At 40.5% G+C, this 26227-nt stretch overlaps 1 protein-coding gene across 2 annotated transcripts in view; it reads right to left on the bottom strand.

Moving 5' to 3' along the window:
* BARD1 (BRCA1 associated RING domain 1) overlaps positions 1-26227 on the bottom strand; it is a 42421-nt gene extending 16194 nt beyond the window's left edge. Inside the window, exons 1-6 of one of the 2 annotated variants that reach the window (XM_074595809.1) lie at positions 25849-26227; positions 25684-25740; positions 22791-22936; positions 15179-16173; positions 6740-6820; positions 5852-6024 (exon numbers count right to left, since the gene is read on the bottom strand). In XM_074595809.1, the coding sequence (XP_074451910.1) occupies positions 5852-6024; positions 6740-6820; positions 15179-16173; positions 22791-22936; positions 25684-25740; positions 25849-26006 (1610 nt within the window). In that variant the 5' untranslated portion in view covers positions 26007-26227. Of the gene's footprint in view, positions 1-5851; positions 6025-6739; positions 6821-15178; positions 16174-18680; positions 18742-22790; positions 22937-25683; positions 25741-25848 lie in introns of those variants that run through there. The other variant, XM_074595810.1, reaches the window with a different exon arrangement.

The following is a 26227-nucleotide window of genomic DNA, read 5'->3' as shown; positions in this document are numbered from 1 at the left end:
TGCTATCCTGTCATTATGCAGCACTGAAGAATTAATGGCTATTCGTAAGATGTTAAAGTTGGCATCGTTGAAGTAAAATCTGACAAACTTGGGAGCTGAGGTCTGAAAACAGGAACACCAGCCCAAGGGATGGTTTTAAGAGTTTTGAAAATTTGCAACAAAGCAGCTTGCTGAGCTTTAAGAAAGTGAGAAAAAGTAGATGAAACAGGAGAAAAGAGGGTTTACAAAATAAAAACTAAGAGAAGGAACACATCCTAACGACAGATTTCAAGTATGGTACTGCTGTAATTTACACATCCTTGCCAAAGAAAAAGGATGAAAACCAGATTTGTTCTTTTTTAGTTAAGCAGCCACTAACCATCCCAAAAGTAAGTAATCATGATCAGAAAGAGACCTTGCCCAGTCTTTGTTGAGCTGGTACACTTGGCAGTGCAGTTATTTGAGGAACCATTTTTAATATATTAGGAATGTGTATTATTTTTAACCTTATGGTCAACATCAAGGACCAGATCTATGCAGACACAAGAACACCTGTAACGCACAAGAACAGGAAACAGAAGTATATGGCAAACACCCGTGCTCAAATCTGTCTTTACTCAGCCAAGCTGAACAAGCAAAATCCTCCACCTTGTTCAGAGTAAAAAATGAATTTTGATCCCATTTGCAAAACAAAATTAAGCGAGACATGCACATTAGGTCCACCCTAATATACAAATGGAACATTTTTAGAAATATCAATAACTCTCTGTGCTCCTACTACAGGTCTGGGTTTGTGGAGAATGGGTCCAGCATACATGACTGCTTAACAGGACAAGTTCCACACTCAGATGGAAGACACAATTGTTCCTACAAGAGAGAAATAAGTGTCTCTGGTGCTTCAGCTAGAATATAACGTCTTCTAAGGCATATTTCTCTCTACCAGAATGCAAGTGGAGCTTTTTGCACGTTGTTTCAAGCATTCAAGAGTCAGATGTACCCTTTGATGCAAGCGGTCTCCTATTAGTCAGTCATCAAGGTACCGAGTAGTCAGTAGAGGGCTCTTACAGCTAGAACAAATTCCAATCAAAGAGCAGGATGTCTGTGCTGAGAACAAAGGCGAGACCAATGAAGAGCAACTTAATGTAATCTGCTGAGTAGGACTTTACATGAGATGACAGATGATATCTTAAGGACAGACAGATCAAAGAACTTCTTATGAAAAGCTTTAGAAATTGGATTTAGTTTACGGTGCGACATTGCTGAAGTCTTAGGTATGAAAACAACAGAAGTTATTGCTGTAGTCAAAAAGAAACTTAACACTTACCTTCTAAATGTTTCAGAAACTTTCAGGAAATAAGCAACCAGTGGCACAAACAGGGAGACACACCCTTGTCAATTCTTGAGAAGCCCCAAACTTTCACAGCTTTTGATACAAGCAAACAATGGCTATATAATACTTTGTAATCAGGAGTTTTAAGCCACTCCGTTTTGACACCAGAAGTTATTGGCTGTTCCACAGCCGAGTATAAACCAAGTTTTACCCCAGCCCTGCAAAAAGAGTTCGGTATTGAACGGAAGCCCTGCAACCATGTCCCAGAGCAGTACTGTATTTCCCAGATGGAAATCTGACCAGTTTGGGGCTTTCCAGTCAGCGCTCGCATCCCGGGAGTGTGGTAAGCAGAAATCTTTTTTGAACCTGACAGAAGGGAAAAAAAACTTAATCTGTGGAGCCAGAGAGACCGCCTTAGATATCCAAACAGGGCCAGGGTTTTAATTAACCTGCTGTCAGGAGGAAGTTAACCATACTGTCTTGCACTTGCACAGCAGAGTCCTGCACTACCTTGACTTAGACAAAGCCGACAAAATTATGTCAGTGTCACAGGTCTAACGCCTCCTGCAATTAACTGCAGGTTATAAACCGTTTTTGATCCTATGCTATTCAAATTGAAGACCACGGTCTATCCCTAACCATTTCCACAGGTTTTTTTTGTCCAGATTCAGACTCACAACTACTCAAAGACAACTCACACCTAAAAAAAAATCAGGGTAACACAACAATTTTTACTAATGCTAAACTGACTGTGCATGAAGAACTGGCAAGATAGCCCATTTGAGTGAAAGCATTTAGGAAGTACTGTGAAATTGCAAATGCACAGATCTAATTTTTCAAATCACTTGGCTTGCTGTGAAGCAAGGAAAAGAGACAGAATTCAAGAGAGTAAGCGCATGAAAAAAGCTATAAAAATATAAATTAGTTATGTGTAGGAGATTAACTTAAAAAAATTAACTAGACCAGCAGGACAATTAATAGGTCCACTGGTCCATATAATATTTTTCATTTGTAGTTTGTATCTTTCCCAGTCAGTGAAAGCTTCAAAGGGCAAACGAAGTGCCACAAGTATTAAATCTTACAGATTTCCCAAAAAATTTTTTTGCCAAGAAATACCGAAATCCTAGGATTGCTTTCTGGCAAAAAGAGGTAGCCTTCATCTGTATTCACTTGGTCCAAAAGATATGTAGCTGCTTCATATTGCATACAGTTACTTCTCAATGCACTAGGTATTAACATGCGAGGAGAAAAACAACTAGCCTGAAAGACACTTGGAATGAGATGTACTTGATGGGTCTGCGACCCTGATGGTTTAAATTTGAAATTGCGAATTCTCAGCTGTCTGATGGCTAAGGTTATGCTAATATCTGCGCACCTCATGAACTGAGGTCCCTCAGACTTCAGTTTGCTCCCAGATGTATCTTACATCCCTCTACAGACCGGTGGATCTTACCTACCTTTGGGCATACAGTCAGTAAATACTGCACATCCTTAAAAAATATTTAATCGTGCACAACTGAGTATCACACTAAATTTCAAAACTACTGCTCTAAGCAGACTATTCAACACAGGCTCTGTTTTTCTTCCAGTAGATTAACTCTCCAACACACAGGGGACATTAAGACACAAAACTGAGTTAATTCTGTGGACAAAACCGTGGCAAGACATCAGTCACTTTTGTGGGGTTTCATGCTATATATTCCATAGTGTCTCAAGTCACATTTGAATACATTTATCATGTTCACGTTTTACTTAGCTTAGCTAAAGTAAAAGACTTTAAGAAACCACAGTGAACTAATCAAACTTTCCTCCCCACCCCTGTGGGGTAATAAAGAATCACTTTGAGAGGATAAAGAGGGCCTTCTCCTGAACTGAAAGTTACTTCACCAAGAGGCTGAAGAACCCAGAAGAGGACCAGAAGCCACAAAAGGACTAGAAAGAATTTCATACACAGAAAAATAAAAAGGCACGTTAAAGTTAGACAAATGTATCAGTTTGGCAAAATTGGTTTGGTGAAGTCTTAGCTCAAACACCACACACCTCTAAAGTTAAGGTGCTCCTTACATATATTCCTAACGAAAATAAACCTTTGAGAAGAAATGCAAGTTCTACTCATCAGTGCTTAATTTCAACTTTAAAGATCCTAGAGTAAAAATGTGAAGGGGAGCAGATCCTGCGTTAAGTACGAAGAGGCCAATTATAACTAGTCATACTGAAAAGAACTATAATTGCACCATCTTAAGTGATCACCCTGTGCTCACCTCCTGTTTCTAAAACCATAGTCTGTAGGTCTCAGGGATCTAGGAAAAACGTCAGTGAAGAAAAGGAAGCTTCTTGTCAGATGTGACTTCATTATAAGGGCACCTACATCCACTAGAAAAAAAGTATTTAAGCCTTCTACATTAAAGAAGGTTCAAATCCACTTTCCTAGACAAATCCAACCACTGTTTAATTAGGACTACCAGAAGTGGCAGGAAAAAAACCCTGTAATATTTGCAAAAACCATGATCCAGGGAAAGATCATAGCACAATTCATTGCTGGAAGCCAGCAGGGCACAGGAAGGGAGGGAGGGAGGCACAAGATGGATTCTCAGAAGTCTTAGACATATCGTTCTTGTTTCTGTTGTTTCTTGGTAGCATTTGGAAAAGGTCAGTAAAATTTTACTATTTACTAAACACTTTGCTTGTATATCCCTTTCTCTATGTTTCTAATGCTCTCTGTAAAAACGGGGGTGTGAGGAAATCCCAATCTTTTCCATCATCAATGCAACAGTCACAGGCATTTCAGACAGAGACAGAGAGCCTACAGATGATTTGGAAGCCTCATTTTTTCCAGAGGGGGAGCGTACAGGACTGGATTTTTGCCAAAGCACCTGTGGTTCCTTCTGCCAGACAAATGAAACAAAGATTAAAGGCAGCTAAATTTGTTCCCAAAAAAATTTTAAGTTAAAAGAAAAAAAAAAATATATATTTATTAGCACCATGCACTAGAGATTCCAACCACCCTGGAGATTAAGTCAAGAGCAGTGCATACTGAGAAGAGGATTAGAAGCCATTTTTCATACTTCAGGGTACTGCAAGAGGTAGCTGGTTGCAGAGATGTGACATATCCTACGTCACGCGGTTTTAACACACAACTGACCATTACTCAGTGAAAAGCTAAGCCAGAGCTTAAGGGTTACATACGTCTTTCGTTCCATGATTAAGAAGTTCCTCTTTCAATAGGAAGTCACGTTTGCTCACGCATGTGTCAGAGACTAAGGTTATTAAGAGACCTGAGGAGTCCACTGTTGGCATTTGGAGTCTCTGCTGTGGAAATCTTCCAGTACCTAACTTCTGTCAGAACCTTCCATCAAAGCCGTTGCTTTGCAAAAGTGTTGCGCTACGCTTTCAAATACCAGAGAGACAAGTGGTAAGTGTCACACAGCGAGTTTCCAATATTCAAGTGGCTTGAAAATGAGTTTCCGAAGCTGTCAGCTTTTCAAGGTGTAATGTGCTGGTCTTTCTTCTTTAAGAACAAAGTGAAGATGAAGAAATGATTCTCGTTTTACCTTTTCATGCTGAAGATTTGAGGGATGTTTTGTTGTTTTTTAGATCCACTATATTCAAGATTAGGACTGGTTTTGAAAACTCTGTGCTTTTCCACAGAGTAACTTAATTCTGTGAGCTTCAAGAGCTGAAGTGATTATGCAGAACTTGTTTATGCTTCTTTATGTGTCATGCAAGACTTCATCCTATCGTGTTACTATATACGCACACCTATTGACAACATGCTTTGGACTCAAATTTTATACACACAGGCCCTGGCACAATACTACAACACCTAAAGCCACATTTAGTGTCTGAAATAATAGCTTGCAGGGTTATTCATAGACTAACAGATACTTTAGCACCTCCTATACACAAGTGCCAAAATCTTCAGGAGGCATAACTGTATGGAAGATTCAACTGAAAACATTTCTAAGGTTGGGGTTTTTTTAAAATTAAAAGTGTACGAAGTGCTTTGATCCCGAATGGAAAAAATATAAAACACTCCCCAAATCTCAGCCTGTATCTATGCCATTTTTGAAGGCAGAAGAGACGGGACAGAAACACCTTATGCTAGTAAGTAGTGTAGTAAAAGTAAAGAGACAAAAAACAGCTGTAGCAGTTCAAAACTCATCTAGCTCAGCATCTTGGATCTGACAGTAGCTATAACAAGATGCCAGCAGAAAAGTGTAAGAACAGGGTTATGAACATGCTTATGTTTTGTTCATGCTTAAGAACATGCTTATGTTTTGTTACTTTCCTAGTACAGCCTCCAATACTCCAGCTATCTATGACTCGGATGTCCTCAGAAAAGCTTAGGACATGGCAAAACGGAAAGGAAAGACCCGGAAAAGAGGGACATAAGTATAGCAGAGCATATGTTTAACACCCACCTCCTCACTTCAAATAAATCACATTTATTACCAGCTTTGCTTCATATTTACTTAACATACACCCTGGAAGTTGTAGCTGTAGCTAATGCCACCGGTAAAATAACATCCCACATGTACTTACACTGCATCACGGGAGGCACCGTGCAAAAGCAGCAGCTCAGCAATGCTCACGTGCCCATTCCTGGCAGCATCATGAAGCGGTGAGTCGTTCTGGTACCCCGTAGTATTCACTAACGCCTTGTATTGCAGCAACAGCTCCACCACTTCTTTGTGCCCATGATTACATGCCTCATGCTAGTTGGGTAAAGCCATAAGTAGCAAAGAGAGAAAACTCAAGTGAAACAGAATTCAGAGGAAGGACCTCTGTCACACCAGTTAGCACCACATTTGTTCTCAAACCCCTCTCAGTAGATGGTTGGGGAAGACGATGCAAGGATACTGCATTACATTCCTGACATGAATTAACCTTGGAACCCAGCGTTAATAAAAAGTACAGCGAAGAACTGAACAAAGGCCAATTGTGTGCAAATTAGACTACAGGGAACAAAGCCTCCCAGATTACAGACTCTGACAAGAGTATTCTTCAGGAGAGGAAGAAGTCATGGTTGAAAAGAACCTTTTGTTTATTTTCTGTAATGCAAGTGAGCAATTTTTTTCATTCAACTACTTGATATATTTCCAAAATGGTAAAAAAACCACTGAGGACATTAAGAACCCATAAAATATACATATTGCCTGCAACTGATCATTATCTAGTTATCATAGTTATATTTTCTGCATTTGCAGAATCACAGGCTGATAGATTCCTTATCATGCCCTACTCCAGCAAAGGAGAGTTGGATTTGGGCAGGTCGGTAGTTGCTGATAAATTCTTTTGAATTTATCATCACTTCTTCAATTGCATTCACCTAAATGCATGTAAAGGGAACTAAAATATAGGAGAGGAAAGGAGGGATGAAACGAAATCTGATCAGAAGATATATGACAGAAAAAAGTCTTCACCACTCACCAGTGGCGTCCAGCCAGCATTATCTTTGACATTCGGATCTGCCCCATTTTTCAGCAGCTCTTCAACAGCTGCTAAGTCACCCTACATAGGAAAAAAACACAGTTATTAAAAAATAATGAAAAAGATACACAAAGACAACAAAAATTTAAGAGATGCAGAATTATAAATTTAGCTGCAATAAAAATATAATTATACAAGTCTTCTGTTTAGATGTTGTCAAGATAACAAAAAGCCGACTGGTTTGGAGACCACAGTTTATCATTACTATTCATTTAGATGCACCTACACATTTTACACAAATATGTATTTTTACATAAACACAATGCACATAAGGCTTAACTCAGAATAAATGGACAATTTTTTGCTGATCGCAATCTGTCCACTAGAGTCAACTGCAAGGATTAAAATCAGGAACATTTCTTCAGAAATTCCTTGTCCTTCACACTGGATTTTTTTCAAACTAATCTAAATAACTGGCTAGGAACATGCAGAGGTGAAACAGATTAATAAGCCTGACAACCTTCTATAAATTGTTTTCCCACAAGTCAAGAGAAAAAGGGAAAGACTTTTATTTAACACTGCAATTACTACTCATGTTGAATCTCACTGACGTTTTCTCTGACAGTTGTTCTCCCAAAATAGTTTTCATTTGTTTTTTGGAAGAACACTATATTCAGTTTTTATTATAAGCAAGGAAATGTGTGTGGAAAAGGGTGGAAACTGATGCAGAGGTTATGGGAAGAGGCTGAGCAGAGACAAGGTGAAGGAAGCAACTGGACAGAATTAGTGAATCGGAGGTTTTGACACTCATAAAAGACAAGTATAAGAGAGAAAGTTGCTAATTAGATTGGAGCATATTCAGATGCAGCTATAAATAGGCAAGGAGAAGACTCCTGCAGAACCTGAGGCAAGGAAATCTCTAGAGTGCAGGTTGCCCTAAAGCAGGCAGGAAAAGTAACCCAAAGAGAGTAAAACCAAACCGACTTCGACCCCCTTCTCCTTTCACAGCACCATCTGCACCCCCAGCACGTAAAACTCGCTTTGTGCCATTTCAGCCAGTTCCTGCTTCTGGCATTTGTTACTACAGAGCAGCAATTGCAAAGGTTTGCCCTATTGGAATGAATTCTCAACTCTGTTCCAAAATTTTTGCTGCAATGCTGGGAATGCTCTACAGCTGCAGATACACAACTAATGGGGCCAGGCTGTCCCACACCTCTCAGCATCAGGTACCACCTCTCAGGCCAAAGCACTGATTTACCTGCACCACTACAGACTAGGAGCAGTTACGCACCATTTCTCAGCTGATGGGGTAACTGGGAAGTTATTGTCAAGTAACGAAAAAAATATCATCTAATGACCAAAACTACCTAAATAATGCAAGTTTTTCAAAGGCTAAGCTAGCAAAGTAGATCTTGAGTTTCCGCATGTTTTGCCACCAATCACTAGTGTCCCAGTTTTATTTGTTGGGGTTTTTCTGTTAGTTTGGTTTTAGGTTGGTTTTTTTTTTTAGGATATTCCCCCTGCAACCAAGCATGTCAAGACGACCGCTGGCACCTTCCCTCTACCAGGGTATTGTGATCCCCAATGAAAAGGCTAATACACAAACTGGTATCTAGCTCTAGCCCTTGGTCAAACTTGCCATATATAAATACTAGAACCTGGAGGTGGGGAAGAGAAGATTGGTCCATGGTATACAGAAAGCTCCGTGCCCTTAAGTAGTGGCAAGTCAAGGAATTCCTAACTGTTACTCCACAGCGTGCCTTAGAAAAAGTGAGAGAACATTAAATGAAGCTTTAAATACAACAAAAATAAACTTCATCCCATTTTTTGTTATGAAGGAACACTTTGAAAAAACAAAATAATCTTTACTCTTTAGTAACAATTTAGCAAACATGAAGACAAACTGCTCAGCAGAAACAAATCCAGCAAGCAACAATTGTAAACTCAAAATTCACCAAAAAAATGGTGAGAATAATTTGCTTTACGACAGCCAAGCAAATTAACACATCAGAGATAAATTTCATGCATTATATTAACAACCTAGATGTCCCAGCAAAGTGCTACCTTTCAAAGCAATTAAAGAATACGCTGCTGTTGGAATACTTTACAGTTGCAAGAGACATGCATCAATCTGCAGAGTTATTCAGAGGCAGCTAAGACAGTGCTCAGCATTAGATCTTTTTCTACAGAGAGAAGATACAATTATCTATAATGAGTGAGATCTAAGCTTATCATTTAAAGTTAAGTTTGCAAATACGTACAGCAAGGGTTTGACATTTCAAGAATACTCCTTTAAAGCAGTAAGAACAGTTAATAATTTGTGTGGGCATTAGGTAGTATCACAGCTTTTCAGAACAGTTACGTGAACGTTGATTTGTACGAGATTACTACAGTTCCATCAAAGAAAACGTTGCTGGTGTGGACACCAATACTGACAACATTTACAGAATGAAATCCAGGTCTAACTCAGAATTAGAAAATTGGTATTTTGCTGTTTACAGAAGAAAAATATTGTCATCACCACAGCTGTAAATGGAACCTGCTCCCTGCGACCAGCACCTAGCAATGAGAGTGACAGAAAGGGAGGGGAAGCTGTCACGCCAGTTGTACTGAGTGATGACTGGATGGGTGCTGTCAATCGGGATTACAAGAGATACGTTAACAAAATTGTTCATAGCTAGGAGAACATGCCTTTTGTCCCCTCAGAGGCTCTTTAGTCAGTTACTATATTGTCAATATTTAGTTAAAAAAAAAAAAGATGACGACTAAATGTCAAGAAGCAGAGCCCTAGCAGACACGTGTCAGGGTCCCTCCTGCAAGAGGGTCACCATCACCTGATAGTGATCAAAAAAAAAGTGCAGTTAACATATTGACCAGTTCTATCAGAGCTGATGGAATTACTCACACATTTAGAGGTTAATAAATGTTTTGCTCAACTCTAAACAAGAAAGGCAAAGCACCTCATAGGTGCAAGACTCAGCCACAAATATCTATATACCATATGTCTTCCCTCCACAAGTAAGAAAGCAGAAGAGACTACCCCTATACCCACCTATTGCTTTGAGATTACTAAATCAAACATGCTTCATTAAGTTGTGCTTTGACTAGCATTGAAATAGACTTCTTACATTTAGCCCCTTGAGTTTCCTTGATCTAGCAATGCGAGCGTAAAATCACCAGTCCCAAATACGGGGTTATAACCATACAGATGATACAACGAGGGGCCCTCACAGCTTGTCTTAGCAGTCTGTAGCAACAGCAGAGTGGAAACATAACTGGAGATACTACTTGTTCAGCAGTAGAGAACAGGACAAACACAAGGTAGAAAAACACTAACATTAACAATTCACAGGGAAGTGTTTATTTTTAAATCTCATTATCAATGAAGGATTACAACCAGCTTCTGAAGAGGCAGAAACTACTGCAGAATTTCAAATTATCCGTTTAGAAGAAAAAAAGCAAAGGACATTTTAAGCTCATCACAAAGCATATGTATAGTGACAACACAATAATGCAATGGGGTTCGCTCTTCCTCTGCTGCAGCTTAAGGGAGCTCTGAGAACCCTGGAAGCAAGAAAGGCATTGGGGCCATCTGTTGGCAGATGTGGAAGACAGCATTAGCTTACACAGGGAAGGGTATTTACACAGCTTTACAAACACCTCCCTCCCGATGAGAATTTAGTTCCTGCAGACGCAGATGGCATAAGCCCAGAAAAACCATCCTCACTTGGCTTAGACAAAGTTTTTTCTTTTGGTTTGGTTTTGTTTTTTTTTTCCCCCAAGTCAATTGTGTCATGATTTTAACACAGACAGATGGTTAAGAAGAACTGCAAGTCTCCTTTTTGCTCTATTTTATAGGGAGGGGAGCTCCATTTTACCCTTTACTATTTCCATTAACCACAGATATTTTCCACCCAAAAATCACATTTAAATTATTAAGTTAATGAAAACATATTCTGCCAGTTCAAAAGAAAGAGATCCAAAGAATTAGGGCAGAAGATAAAGCTAAAAACCTGAACCACTTCAACTAAACATTTCTCCCTTTATTTGCAAAGGTAACCAAGCGACTTCCATCTTTAGGTCAATGAACAAAACCCCCATTTTCAAACCGAAATACATTTGCTTGTTTAAGTTACGTCAGAGAGGAGGAACACTAGGTTATTTACAACTCATTTAGAACTCAAAGAGGGCAAATACGAATTACAGAGTGGTTATACTAATTGTGAATGCTCCAACCAACTTTTTCCAGGAACCAGCAGGTTTCTCACCTCAAATTTCTCTAAATTAATTCGCTGCCCAGCAGACCATCTCTTAACTAACAACCACACAAGTAGCTATGTTTAACCTTTAACAAAAAGAAAACACTCAAGAAGTTAAGTTCAACCCACCTCAGAAAGGGATGTAACAACCAAACATTATTGAAAAAAGAAATGGCAATTTGTTTCCAAGCTTTCAAATCAGCACTTGGAAAGACAGATTGCTTTGACTCATGGACACTTTGCATATTCTTAAGTTCTGCATTTGAAACCATTACACTGCTTCATATTTGTCTTAAGCTACCAGTATATATGGATACTACTCATAAAGAAGCTGCTTACCGTTCCTATACCACTTGGCTTTAACGTCAGAGTCAATGTCAAACTAAAATTTCAAAGCAGGTGCTATACCTGCATCTGAGTCATCCTGCCAGTGCCTGCCAGCATCTCTCCAATGAAACAGATATTATACACACAGCTAAGTCACCTGCCACACAAAATCACGAGGTCTGGGCAAAAATACCTTGGACCAACAGATGCATTCATTAACCATAATGCAGCTGGCAGGAATGATGCTGTCCATCTACTGCCTTTTGCTCAGGGAGGCTGGGAGCATCCAACTGCACAGGAGCACAACTCCCCTCTTGTACCTAAAGGCTCAGGAGGAAAGGCAGGAGGGGAGATGTTCCTTCCACGGGCATGTGTGACCCAACACTCAGCCATGATACATACCCATCCAGTATCAAAAGCAAGGAACTGCACAGCTGACTGGGTCAGACACCTAAAAAAGACAGATCTAAAAGGTATTCTGATGTTGGCCATCACATATTCACAAAACCACAAAATCTTCTTTCATTCTCCTTTCTAATGTGTCATTAACTGTTAACAAAGCAATAAAAAGGAAGAACAGTCTCACAGGCTCAGAAGGAATTATCTAGTAGTTATTACAGCGTTAAGTATAATGAATATGAAGAGTCCAGCACAGCAGGCTAGCCATGGGTGCAGCCCTTACGCAGGCCCTCCTGGTCAACTGTCAAAAATAAAGGCTCCCTGGAAGAGGAAGTAACCAAAACAGGTCCCAACGCGCCTTCTCTTTTTCTTCAGACTAAGTAGATGCTCTGCATAGATGCAATTTCTTCTTTCCTCAGAACAGGGACAACTCTCTAATTGCTTCTAACTTGAAGCATAAAAATCAAAACCTCCTCCCAGCTACCCCGCATCCGCTCCTTTGTAACCATGTGGCTGTTGCCATGGTCCTCTGTTGTCCTTGCTGCACTGCAGTTTGCTATTCCTCTTCCTGGGATCCACAACGGCAGCGATTCCACGCTGTGAACCACCCCATCATCTCCCTTCTCAATGCAGAAGAAACAGAGGCACAACTGAGACCTGAAATACTGTACCAAGAAACTATGATTGTTTTTTCTCTCCATAATAGATTTAAGACTATGTACTAACTAGTTAAGTAGTACCGTGCTGCATTTTTAATTGCCACAGAAGAGCTAGTCCTGTGAGCAACTTGTTATTTTACTTGCTATTTTTAAAAAAATTCCTATGCGGAAGTGCTGTTGAATGGGCAATTTCCCACCAGTTTAGAATATTAGGAGTGCAATAGCGTCACATTTTGTATTTTAACTAATTGGAAGTTTTACCTTTAATGACTATGGAGGAAGATAAACATGACTGGCATTTGCTATGGGAAGAGCCAAATTTATTTTAAATTATGAGTTTAACTCAGCGTTGAGTTCATCCACACTAGAACCTTTCTTGAGAACCATTTTGATTTCAGTAAGTTAATAACTAGTAGTAGTAAACGGGGACAATCCCTCAGAATCATTTGAAACAGCACAATACACTTAATTTTAATGCCTGATAATGTTGTTTATTATCTCTTTTAAATAAGAAAAAAGGGAGAACTCAATTAGCTTTAATTAAATTCAGGGTATTAGACCCTAACAGCTAATGAAAATACAGATTTATTTTTATAATTAATGAAGTCCCAGAGAATTAGACTTTATTTCACTTTGGGGAGAGGGTGGCAGCTACAAGTCTGTATCCCATTACACACATGGAAAAGCATAACTAGCTGTGGAAAGAACAAGAAAAAAAAAAATCACCTACAGAACAAAACTGGAAGAGAAATACTTCTTCCAGAAACAGAAAAAATGACAATGCTATTTGGAAAAAAAACCAAACAACAAAACAAAACACAATGAGAATATACATACAGTATAAAACCTAGTATTTTCAAGACCATTTTCTTCGAGAAAACACATTTATCAGTTCCATAGCAGGGTTCTACAACTTCGAAGAGTGATCTAGTTATATGAAAGATACTTGCATGCAAAAAAAAAAAAAAAAAAAAAAAAGGTTTTTTGCAATTGCCACACATCCCCAGCGGATTCATGGCAATTAATCACTACTATTTCTCATTGACCGCTCCACAAAGCAGAATGTTACCAAACCCCATGACCTTATAGCAGCCTCCCAGGACTTAAAGGGGGCCTACAAGGAGAGGTGGAGAGGGACTCTATCAGGGAGTGCAGCGATAGGATGAGGGGTAATGGATTTAAAGTGAAAAAGGGGAGATTTAGATTAGATACTAGGAAGAAATTCTTTGCTGTGAGGGTGGTGAGCCCCTGGCCCAGGTTGCCCAGAGAAGCTGTGGCTGCCCCATCCCTGGAGGGGTTCAAGGCCAGGTTGGACGGGGCTTGGAGCAACCTGGGCTGGTGGGAGGTGTCCCTGCCCAGGGCAGGGGGATGAGACTAGATGATCTTTAAGGTCCCTTCCAACTCTAACCATTCTGTGATTCTATAATCCACTTTGACATGGACTAGGAACTGTGCCTACATTTACCGGCTACCAGGGGATGCAGCAACTTCTTAAAAATGCTGTAATATACCCATGATTAAGCAAGATTTAACAAGAAGAAAGAACACTACAAGTAAAAGGAGATAATCTATATAACCTCCTTCTACAGATGGGGAACTGAGGTTCAGAGACAGTAAAACAACTTTCTCAGAGTTGCATTAGAAGTTTAGTCGCTGGAAACAAAGATATGTGCAAGCAAGCTATGACCATAGCCAAAAGACCGCTCTCCCTGCCTTATTTTAATTACATTTCAAAGACAGTGGTAACTTTGGGATCACCCTGAAGCCCTACCTAGTTAAACAAGCCTTTACTAATGAGCACCTCAATGCAAAGGGAATTGACGGATTAAAACCACAGTCAAACTAATGAGGAACAGAAGCAACTTCCCATTTTAGCTCAATAATTATAAACATTAAAAGACAACACCAAAATGAATTCACACACAAGACTGAAAAAGCCATTGATGTGTGTGCCTACTCCACCGCCTACACTACAGCTGGAGGTCAGCTTTTCAGCCCACTGAAATAGCCCTATCCCTTTCTCAGAGGGCTGTACCAACGCCAACAAGCAGTGCCAGCTGAACTTGAATAATCAAAACTTGTTTATTCTTTTCGTCCATAGCATGAACTGTTTGATTTTTACTCGTTAATCTTAAAAATGCTTTGCAATGAAAATTCATCTTATTGGCATATCGCTGTTTACTCCAAGTCTCACAATAAGCAGCAGAGAGGCTCTTTTTTTCTTAGATGAAATATTTGTGTTCCAAAGAAATATCAGACATATGGCTGGAAACCATAACTGTGTGAAAACTTGTCAAGGCAGATCAATTTTTTTAGAACCATTCAGTCACGACAGTATTCCTTACAAATTCCCTGCAAATCATGGAAGGATAATTTGTAAACAGTGCTTTAATAAAGAGGAATATACAGGACTTATGACGAGAAGTAACAAGAGATCTATCCTTTAAAGCTCTTTAGTCCTGTGAGGACAATGTTTCATTTTCTCGTCCCTCATTCCATATCAATGGTATCAAGTAAGATATTTGAACTCAACTCAGCTCAGCTGCCACTTCCTTTTAAAAAGGTCTCATGCAGCAGGAGTGTCTTATTAGAATGCCCTTGAAAGAGGACACAGTTATTTATCAAGAACAGCCTTTGTCTCGACAAACAGAAGTGCTGAATAAATGTCAGGATGCTTACGGGTGAATCAATTCTACCAGTTTAGGCAGTTTATTAACCACATGGTATTTCTGTATAATGATTTAGCACGAAGTATACGTTTAAATTGCCAGACTGCTAGAAGATGATGGTCCTACCTTGATGGAAGCAACATGCAGCAAAGTCTCTCCTTTGTAATTTCTTCTGGCAATTGTGTTACCACCAGGGGACTTCAACACAGAAGGACTGTGTGGTATTCCTACTCGATTACAGGACTTAGAAGAAGATGGGGTAGAGGGAGGTTTTGAAAGTGAAGAACTATCTATCGCTTGAAAGACTGCAGAGCTTCTTGTCTTCATTATGGTGCCAGTGAGTTTTGATACAGAGGAAGAAACATGAACTGGTGTCTTCTGTCCAGTTGCTGGGGAGATAGGGCAACCCTCAGGTAACTCCTCGGAGCGATCTGCTTGCCTGCCTGACTTCCCATCAGTGCTCCTCTCAGTTCTTGGTCTTTTAGACTGAGAAGTAACTGGAAGTCTGGATTGCTCCCTTCCACGTTTTAAAGGTGTAGTTTCATTTTCTACTGACAGCGATGTCTCTGTAGCACAATTTTTTTCCTTGCTAACTTGCACAGGACATGCAACCTCACTGTTACTTTTCTTCTCTGAGGATTTTACCTGTGGTGCTATTTCCACATTTTCTGTATTTTTGCTGGAGACCGTTTCCTTTGTAGACTCCTCAGGTGTCTCTTCAGGGCTATTTGGTTCTGGAGTGCACAGAACTACCAGTTGACTGCAGATGGTCACACGCTTTTCCTTAGGAGTCTTCTCCTCAACTCCTCCTTTCTGCTCAGGCTTCTCTAAGCTCCACACTTTGTTAATGTCTGCTAGATGTTTCTTCTTCGTCTTCTTACTCTGTCTCTGTGGTGGCTTTTCTGTCTGCTTGGAGGGCTTTTCACAAGGAGGGGAAGGAATGAAATCATAAATTGAAGATGTGTCTTGACAAAGGTCATGGCTTTTAGTCTCAGGCTGATTCTTGTTCAGGATGCATCGAATCTTTCTACTTCTTGGGCTGAACCACATTTTTATCTGTTCCTTCTTATTCTTTTTTCCAAAGTCTGATTCCATTGGTGTGGACATATCTTCCATTGAATCTAAATGCAACAGGGAAGAAGAAAAATAATTTATAGAGTACTTGTCAGTAAAACATCACAAAGAGAAAAAGATCAGAATAACAACTGTAATAACTGATGAAGTGTTACTAAATACAACCTATGAGTGCCTTCATTTCTTCTGAAGAGACACGTGTAATGGCTTTAAAACAACTGGCAAGGTCACACACCACTCTGGAGTTCAGGGATTCCAGTGCAGCTAAAGCTATCTGCTGGGCAAGTGAGCACCCTGGTAGAGACCTTTCCTCATATGTCTGGGTGCACAAGGCACATGGGCACGGAAGACTTCTGACCGCGTTTACAGAGAGGAGAGAAGCTGCTTCTCTCACTTAGCCCTCCTTGGAAATGGGTTTAACAAAGTAGTCTGTGCACCCACAAAAACCATTTTCTAAGAAGGTATTACAGTTCATCTGAAGATGAACAGGAAGAATAACTGTAAGCAAGCAAAAGTAACGTCCTTATAAGAACGTTGAACGTTCCTGACAAATTTTGACTGATTCCACAGATATAGCAGATGAATCAGAGGACTATATAGAAAATCTGTAAGTAATTGTGTCCTGTCACTTGATCCTTTACCCCTTGGTAGTAAATAACTCCAAGGAAGCTACACATTTTGATGATCTCAAACATTTCTTTAAAAATATGCAGGGGAGCAGTTTTATAAGTCACATCGTAGAGCATATTACAAATCAATAACCAAGATGACGGAGGAATATCCTGTACTCCTAACGCATGAAATAACAGTTGAGAACAAGGACTATAAATGGTGTCCTCAATGGCTTAAGAATAAATTAAGCAGCATAAAGTGACCTCTAAGTTAGACACTAATTTAATTTGACAACATCTCTTTCAGTGCAGAAGAACTATAACAGATTTTTTTTAGAGACTCCTTCTTGGAAACCTACATTATTTAATGTTACTTGGACAAGTCCTCCAAAGCAAATGCACAACTTTCTGTTGCCTCCAACCTCAGGGACTAAGCTACCATTCACAAAAGCCCTAGTGATTTTTTTTTATAGCAACCAATCACGAAACCAATATTAATTTTTGCCTAGTGAGGCAAGTAGGGTATTGTTATTATTTTTAAACAGAACTAAGACCGAGATTAGTGGGGCTTTTTTAAACATTCTTGAACTATACGAAGTCTTGATTATTAAAAGTGAAAGTCAGACCTCACTACAACAATGTATTACTTTCACTTCAGTGCATTAACTTTCTATGGATGGTTTGTCTTCTCCATACCACCTCTTCTATTTATGGCCTATTTTCCACAGCAAGCTGTGATGAACTCACAGATAGCAGACAAACTAGGCCCAATCACTCAGCCACAAAAAAAAAAAAAAAGTCTGACATTTCACTTAAAACAGAACTGTATAGCTAGTAATTCAACACCAAAATAGACATTTGCAGTTTTCTTTTAAAGCAATATTTCAAGGTTAAATGTTTCCTCAATCTTGATTTAAATTACCATACTTACCCCTTGAATTAAAATATGCTAGATATTAGGAGATTTAACTAGAGTAATATGTAAGGCATCGGAGTGTCTTTAAGAATACAGCTTGAGGCTAGCTAATCACTCATTTAGGTATCTAAAGATAATCATCAGTACAGAGCTGCAGCTATTTGGTTTTCCTGCAGGGCTGAGCCTGGTGCCAACAGGAAAAAAAGTACTGAAATTGAGACTGAAATCTCATAACTAGCTAGCCTTCGGAAAGATATCATAGCCAATTTCATTCTGACAATAATATATAAAAAAAGAAAGAGCTTGATTGCAAACAGATGCAAAATATAAAACACAGTTACTATTTATTTGTCTTGCCTTCACTGTTTAGATTTCCTTCTAAAATATTTACCTTGCTAGAACTACCAGTCATCTCCCAGTTAAAAGCAAGAATAAAATCAGCTTGCAAAAGTAATTTGTGCAACAGTTTTGTGATGTCCAGAATTCTTTTTGATGTGTATAGCACAATAAGACTCTGAATTCCAAGTGACAAATTCAATCAAAGGCACTGTCTTTCAGAAGTAGGATCTAAAGCTGCATAACACAATTAAGTATTTACACTGGAAGCTATGTATGTACCACTTCTGGCAGCAAGAAAGCTTGTGAAATATCAACTACAGGGCTCTTAAACTGAACTGGTCATTACTGGTTGCTCAGCAGGGACTTACTAGCCAGGTATTAAAACCCTGCTGAAAATACACCAAATAAATATTTTCCCAGGATTGTTTTTCCTCATATGCAACTGTTTCAGGTGTAAAAGAGTACGTTGCATGTTTTAGAACAGGGAGGCACTCGCCAAACATGATTAAAAGGCCACACATACTACGTAAGAAATGTGTCACATGGAGAGGCCAGTCACGCGCATCCAGGGCATCTCCATAGCCTTCTGAGGAAGACACAGCAATTTCTGCCCGGGTGCGTGTTGTCTCTCAGCCATTCTTCAATAACGCTATCCTTCAGAATACTCTGTAGCTAACATCAACTTTACCTGAACAGTTCTGTATAGCATCTGCAAAAAAGGTTATTCTTAGACTCTGCTACCCCTTTCCTCCATTTCCAGAGCGTACAATGCAGGGTGTAGAAGTAATAAGGACAAATGGCCGATCTACCCTCCTCAAAAATCAAATCCTTTGATGGACACAGAGCTGCGAGAGGGAGAGAGTAGAGACACAGTGCTAAGAAACTGAACGGGAGATCTTATGGTCTTATATGTAAATGTTAATTTATATAAAGAGTGTAATACGCGGTAGCTAAGTGCATTCAATTAAACTACCCTCAGAGAAAATTGCTCATGGAAAAATCGATTCAAAGGAATTCTTTGCTGTCTCAAAGTTGGAAGTCAGGTCTTGTGTTTCAACAGGAATGAAAAAAATTACTATATACAATTAAGATTTAATTGTCTTTTTAATACATAAGAAGTACCCTCCCAAAATTTAATAAAGCATGCCTTACTAATTCTATATTTTAAGCATTTGCAATAGTGTAAAGACTACTCACAATAACAGTATTAGAATCAGTTTATAATAAATGCAGTAAATTTACTCTCCATTACCTATTAAACATAACATTCACATACACGATATATTAACGGAATTCTTTCTAAATTAGACTTATTTGCTCATAATAAGCACAAGTTTCTTAATGCTGATATTTAATAGAGTTGAATTTCTTAAGCATTAAAAGGGTTGAGAGTAGACAAAAATATTAGGAGATACACAGCACATTGCGACTGGAGAGGTACATCTCCAAGTTCTGCTGTAGTACAATAACAGGCTAGAGCAGAAAAAAAAAAGGAGCAATTAGAAAATGTGGTTTAGCTATCATTAATCTGCATCAAAGGAATATAATGATGCACATTGTGTGCCTTTCAAATTATTCTCTATTATGGGTTTCAGAACAGAAGTTGAGAAATCTCTTTGACAAACTAGTCCCTTATTAAAAATCAAAGGGAAGTGCTTTGGTACCATCTGTGCAACATTAGTGCCTTCGCTGAAGAATGATTATTTTGCAAGTTAAGTATTCAACACAGGGGGAAAAAAGGAGAAATTCCAGCTATTCAAAAACTCATCTTTAGCTATTATGAAAAATGTCATAGCATACATGAAATGCAATGTAATCTATTACAACAGGAGTTCAACGTCCTTCCCTCCACATCAGTAAATGTGAAACTAAATTATGATACTATAAAGGCTAATCAAAAGTTAATCTCTCCTACTGTCCACCAGCATCAACATGAGCTTAGGAAGCTTTGACCAACACCTGCAAGGTCTAGCTCTGTATGAAAAGCGGGGAAGAAGGCTTTTGCTTTCACTGTGTTGGAGTGAAGCAGATTATGCTACAAAGAATAAGGTAAAATCATCTATAAATGGCTGTTGTGAAAATTTACAACAATCTTTTCTTTTTAAAGAACATAACACAGAAAAATCTGCCGAAGTATTTAGAAATTCACTTTCAAAGTCATTATTGTAAATCAACCTTCTTCATCTCTAGTATACTACATACACTATGTCCATGATTAAACAAGTTCTTACTAATTACCCACCTATGAGGCCCATCATCCCATCAATTCCAATTCTCGAGATGTCTTGGACTCTGCAACCTTAGAGCTAAAGCTTTTGAGGTGCAGACATCCCATCTGTGAAGCCTGCCATCCAGGTAGCTTCCCATTACCCTCATAAAGGTACAACACCAGGCAGTGAAAAGGTCAGCCAGCTCTCCTCACCTTGCCACAGACTAAGGATATAACCTCTCCAATAAGTGAATTCATTTTGAGACTCAGCATTTGCTACCTACAGCTTGCAATTTCCAGCCAGTTTCAGGTTTGTTGTTTGCCAATTCCCCTCCAATCACCCCAGTACTATTCTGTAATGTCATTTGCTGTGCTTCCCTTTAATTTAAAAAGGAAAACATTAGCTGGTTTGTGCACTCTTTCCTGAATTACTTGCTGTTGCTTCTTAGAACACAGACATACGTTGGGAAAAAGCTGTCCTTATCCCAGTAGAGTCCAAAGTGATATCCCCCTCATACCCACCCGGGGGTACAAGGATTTTTCTACTCAAACTGTTCAACACATGAGCTTAACCCTATCGTTTTCAATCATAGCAGTTCTGTGCTTTTTTAAAGATAACACACACAACTTACTGTGTTCACTAGGTCTCTCCTAAATTTAAAAACTGCATACTGTGATGCATTTGCATTAGACACTTCAACTTTAACAAAGATCTCAAACAGAAGCCTTGAGACAAACCACGATTGTTTCAAAACCAGGCATATAAAACAAATATGCAAAAGACATAAAACAAATACATGTAAAGATTCCTTTTTCAACCGCTTCTCTTCGTTTTCTCCACAGAAAGATTGATTTTTTCAGTTTGTTTCGTTTACTGGAGCATAAAATACAATTTCTGACCTTCTAACAAAAAAGAAAATACTGTTGACAGGAAAGTGGCAGAAGTACAGTGCCATAAGAACAAGAATGCAACTCCATAGTACAACACATAATTGCCTGTTGATAAGAGGTGTGCTCATTTACTTACGTATCCAAACCATTCCTGACAGGGAACTATCACCAACTCAGGAGGATTTTCACTTAACCTCAGTATGAAACATTCAAAAGGCCATTAATCCTTAGTACAGGGCAAAGACTACAAGTGATGGACAGTCATCTCCCACATCAGTTCATAACTTCAGCCCCAAATAAAACACTGTTGTAAACTTCAATTTTGTGTCTGCTTTTAAGTCAGAAGAAGGAATGATAAGAAGGACCTCATCTTGTTCACTGGTTTAGCCACACCATGCAAATTTATTTTAGAAGAACTATGGGATTAAATGCATTATTCAACTTCTAGTACAGCTAAACATCAGACCAATTTTTAAGAGTTATTAATCCATCTGTAAGAGTTCTTCAAAATGGCTAAACAGTATCAATAACACTACCATGTTGTATTTTAAAGGCTTTATTTATAGCGTCACAAATAGCTCCTCTCGGAGATTCTCCTCCAGCTATGCTTTTAAAAGCTTTCACCACTTAAAATGTTTCACTGAAATCCTATTTAAGCCATCATCTACATTTTCTATGCTCCAGAAGCTTTAATCACCGTAGGATTTTATATCTATATAAAATGTATTCCTTTACAGTTTGACATAAGCTTCCAGCCCCCTCACTTCAACGTATTTTCATGTCAATAAAGAGCTACCCCATAAATGAACACGAAGGTGCAGATGGGATTACTTAGAAAAAGAATCTTTAATTTAGACGAACATATTAGGAAGCAACAATGAAGAAAGAATTACCTTTTCTATATCTGACAGCTAAATGAATGTTTTCTAAAACTTGGTATTATATAAAACGCTCCTCTCTGGGCTTGCAGAAGAGACATACACTCACCTACGCTCGTTTCACTTCATTTTTTCCTACTTTGACAATCAGCCTAAAATTTGATAAAGAGATGAATTCCCCAGATACGATCTCTGCGATCTTCTAGCACAGTCAGCAATGACAAAATTCCACTGTAGCAAACTTATTTTGATTGTTAGGGACCAGAAAATAAATGAGTTGAGACTTACGCCCTTCCCCTTTTAGGCAAGGAACACAGATAACTTTTGTGGTGTGCAAAAACCCTAAACTGAAGATTACTGGGACAGCACGCACATCTCGGTGCACATAAACAAGAAGCAAGAGAATATATGCATTAATCCTTCAACAGGGCCCCTCTAAAGTGTACACTGCAGAACATTACACTGTGCTCTACTGAGCACATTGTGCTCTGCTAAGAGCACAAAATATGACAACGTGTGCCCCTAGTTCACGCAACTAACCACCACATGACTTGGGAATGTATCACACTTTCATCTAATTGTGGAAGACAGATTCTAATGAATTATGGACTAACCCACTCATGCAGATTTCTCAGTAAAACGGATTCAAAGAACGAGCAATCCATACAGACAGTTCTCTTCAAATCAAATTTTCCAAACATGATTTGGAACAGCCTTTCAGAATCTTAAACAGGGCTGCACTGCTCATTGTCTATAAAGCCTGTGAAATGAAACAGAGCGCTCTGGATTCACGGGTTCAGAGACCCAGGCTTGCTCTCACCTGAGGTGTCCACACCCAGTAGATGCCGCAGTTTGCTGCAAAGCTGAATCATGTTATCTAGTTGCCGGTTTATCTGCGCATCTTGCACCCAGGCTGGCATGTGGCACACTGGGCACTCTGTGCCAATGCAGTCACCCACACAAGACCTGAAAGTCAAATGGAAAATCCATTATCCAGCATAAGTTATCTACCGTACTCGCTATCAACCTTTTCACAGCCAGATGCTCAGCAAGAAACTCTTATTTTAGCATTGACAGACCACTGTTGTAAAGCCCACATGCGTTAGTCACAAATGCAGGAGAGGACATAATTATCATGGCAAGTGACAAGTTGTAATTAAGCAAGCCAAGTCCAGAGCCTTGTCAGGACACTGTCATGAAAGATGCGTTATCGTGTGACTCCCACAGACTCATAAGCTGATCCAAATTTTCAAGATATACTAACGCTCCACTGCTGTTTGTCTCCAGATAACAATTAGTCTCAAACAGTTAGAACACCACATTCTTTTATACCTCAGCTAGAGATAGGAATATTCTTCTGCAGTCTTCATTTTTAAACAGATCTGTTCTCCGAGCTGGCATCTCTCCCTCAAACACCACACAAGTATCATGCCTTCAGTTAATTCCAAGACAGGAAATTTGGTACGTAAGAATTGCTGCTAGGTGAGTTTTGCGCTTTACACTGCCTGCTCTGAGCACGTAAAGGACCTCGAGGCTGAGACACTGCTACGATTGGGAGAATGAAGTACAATTCTTGGCTCTGACATATTCTAGATGACATTGACAAAGCACTTGGAACAAAGATAAGAACCGCCAGGTCTCGTTCTCTAAGAAAGCTGGCCTCAGGTCTCCCATGTCTGTAAAAGGTAGTGCAAAGGAAATGCAGAATGACTTTTATACCATGACATTTCCTAATTACTTCTAGCTGTTGGGTTTTTACAGTCATTATCCATTAACTATAACTAACTTAGTAGAGTTACTCAGACAAAACTGCAGAAACTGATCTTAATAAATATCCTTGCCCATAATAAAACCCATGCTGAGGGAGAACCAGTTACATTATGTGTGGCCTGATTATTGCAGTTTGTTAGTTTCACATATTTTACTTCATGTATCAGAAGCCAGCTCTGGCCATTCACCGCACTCCTTCCCGGGTATATTAATAAATATATTCTGTCTTAGCAACGGATCAGAATCGGTTCATGTCAAAATACTGCAGATTCAATCCATGCCCCACCAAATTTGCTTGTAAACAAATTAATCTAAATTTCCTTATTTTATTTAAAAAAATAGCCACCACCCAAGACGCAGTCATCAAAGGACATGTTACATTGATGACGAAAAGTCCAGGCACACAAAGGATAAAAGATCAGGTATAACAATAACTTGGGTAAGAGCAAATAAACTCTTTTTCTGGAGTAAGAAGTAGCTGCTAATGAATGCTTAAGACTCCTATTTGCTATTCTTTCCAGCCTCATCAATGCGCACTGCATCATCTTCTGATGTCTTCAAAGTTTTTCTTAAAAAAAAAAAATACTTCAACAAACAGTGCGTGTTTGAAATCTACACCTAGAATACACTGTGGTTATCCAAAATAAAACCACAAAGCCTTAGATGCTTGACAACTAAACAGTTATGTTTATTAAGCCACCCTTATGCTACCCTTCAGCAATCTACAATACACCTGAGAAAAAAAACCCAAAACATTTTGTAAGACAGATATGAACACATTCAACCTGGAGAAAAGGCTCCATGGAGACCTTATAGTGGCCTTCCAGTACCTAAAGGGGGCCTACAGGAGGGATGGGGAGGGACTCTTTTATCAGGGAGTGTAGCAATAGGACAAGGGGTAATGGTTTTAAACTGAAAGAGTTTAGTGTTTTAGAGTTTTAGTTTTAGAGTTTAGAGTTTAGTGACTAGCTTACAAGCAGCATTTGTATGAGGAGCAGTGACATACAGGGCAGCCAGGAGGTTCCACGACCTTCCCCAAATAAGGTTCTGGACCAAGAACATTTCAGACGCTGCCTGTCCCAAAGATGTCCTAAGACAGGCCAAGTAACTACCACCTCCTCAGACCTGCCTTGTTAGCAGGATGTTTCTAACTTAGCTCAGATTATGTGGCAAACTATCAATAGAGGTACTCATGCTATCACAGAACGACAGGGGTTGGAAGGGACCTCTGGAGGTCATCTAATCTGATCCCCCTGCCAGAGCAGGTGGCACAGGAACGCGTCCGGGTGGGTTTGGAATGTCTCCAGAGACAGAGACTCCACCACCTCTCTGGGCAGCCTGTGCCAGGGCTCTGCCACCCTCAAAGTAAAGAAATTCCTCCTCTTGTTTAGTTGGAACTCCCTATGTTCAAGTTTGTGCCCGTTACCTCTTGTCAACATGTTTGGATGGACCATGAACACAGGAACGGCTACGGTGGCAGACTGAAGGAGCAAAGCCATTAGCATAGCAGAAGGCCAAAGCAATGACAAGCAGCGCCCGATCCTCTCAAGCAGAGCAAAGCCCCCTTGGAAACAGGAAGCATCTTTCCAGGCCGCTCTTTGTGTTTGTTTTGAAGGAAGGAAGAGGAAGGAGCTGGAGATGACAATAAACTGGACACGGTTTTCTTCTTACCCCTCTACGAGCAGGCACACCCCCCCACCACACCGATGGTTCCCTTTACGCGCAGCCAACACCCCGAGGCCCAGCCCAGCACTGACAGGGCCAGGCCTTCGCTCTCTCTCGCCAGACACTCGGCCCAGAGCAGCGAGCCGGACCTGCCCGGGGAGAGCGGCTCCCGCCCTCCCCTCCCCGGCCGGAGACCGCCGCCGGTGTCCGCCTCCCTAAGGCGCCCACCCTTCCTCCACAGCACGGCGGCCCGGGGCGGGCGGCACCGCGCTACTTACAGGCAGAAGACGTGCTCGCACTGTCCCAGGGACACGGGCTGCCGCAGGACGCCGGCGCTGTGGGCAGAGCAAGGAGAAACGCGGCAGTTTTAACACACGCGGCCTTACGGGCACGCCGGCAGCCCAGCGGCCAGGGTGCAAAGGGGAACGGGGGGCGTCCGTTACCAGCGGGAGCAGCTCAGCGCTCTCTCCAGCCGCGCCAGCGCGGCGCGGGTGCGGGCCCAGGGGGGGCCGGGCGGCGCCATAGAGGAGGGGGCGGCGACGGGGGGCTCACCGCCCGGAGCCGGCCGGTTGCCCGAGCGGCCGCGCAGCGCCTCCCGCATGGCTGCCCGCCGCCACCGATCCGAATCCCCCGCCCGCCCCCGCTGCGCAGGCGCCGAAGGCAACGCGCACGCGCGACTGGCGGAGCCGCGGTCACGGCGCTTCCCGCGCTTGGGGAGAGGGGCGGGGCCAGGGGAGGGGCGGGGCCAGCAGCGAGGGGCGGGCTGAGGGAAATGGCGGGCTGGCCGGCAGGCGGGCTGAAATTCGGGTTTGAGATGGGCCG

Source organism: Larus michahellis, chromosome 7 (genome assembly GCF_964199755.1).
Source record: "Larus michahellis chromosome 7, bLarMic1.1, whole genome shotgun sequence".
Classification (NCBI taxonomy): domain Eukaryota; kingdom Metazoa; phylum Chordata; class Aves; order Charadriiformes; family Laridae; genus Larus; species Larus michahellis.
The sequence above is the reverse complement of the archived record's forward strand: the minus strand, read 5'-3'. Positions and strand labels throughout refer to the sequence as shown.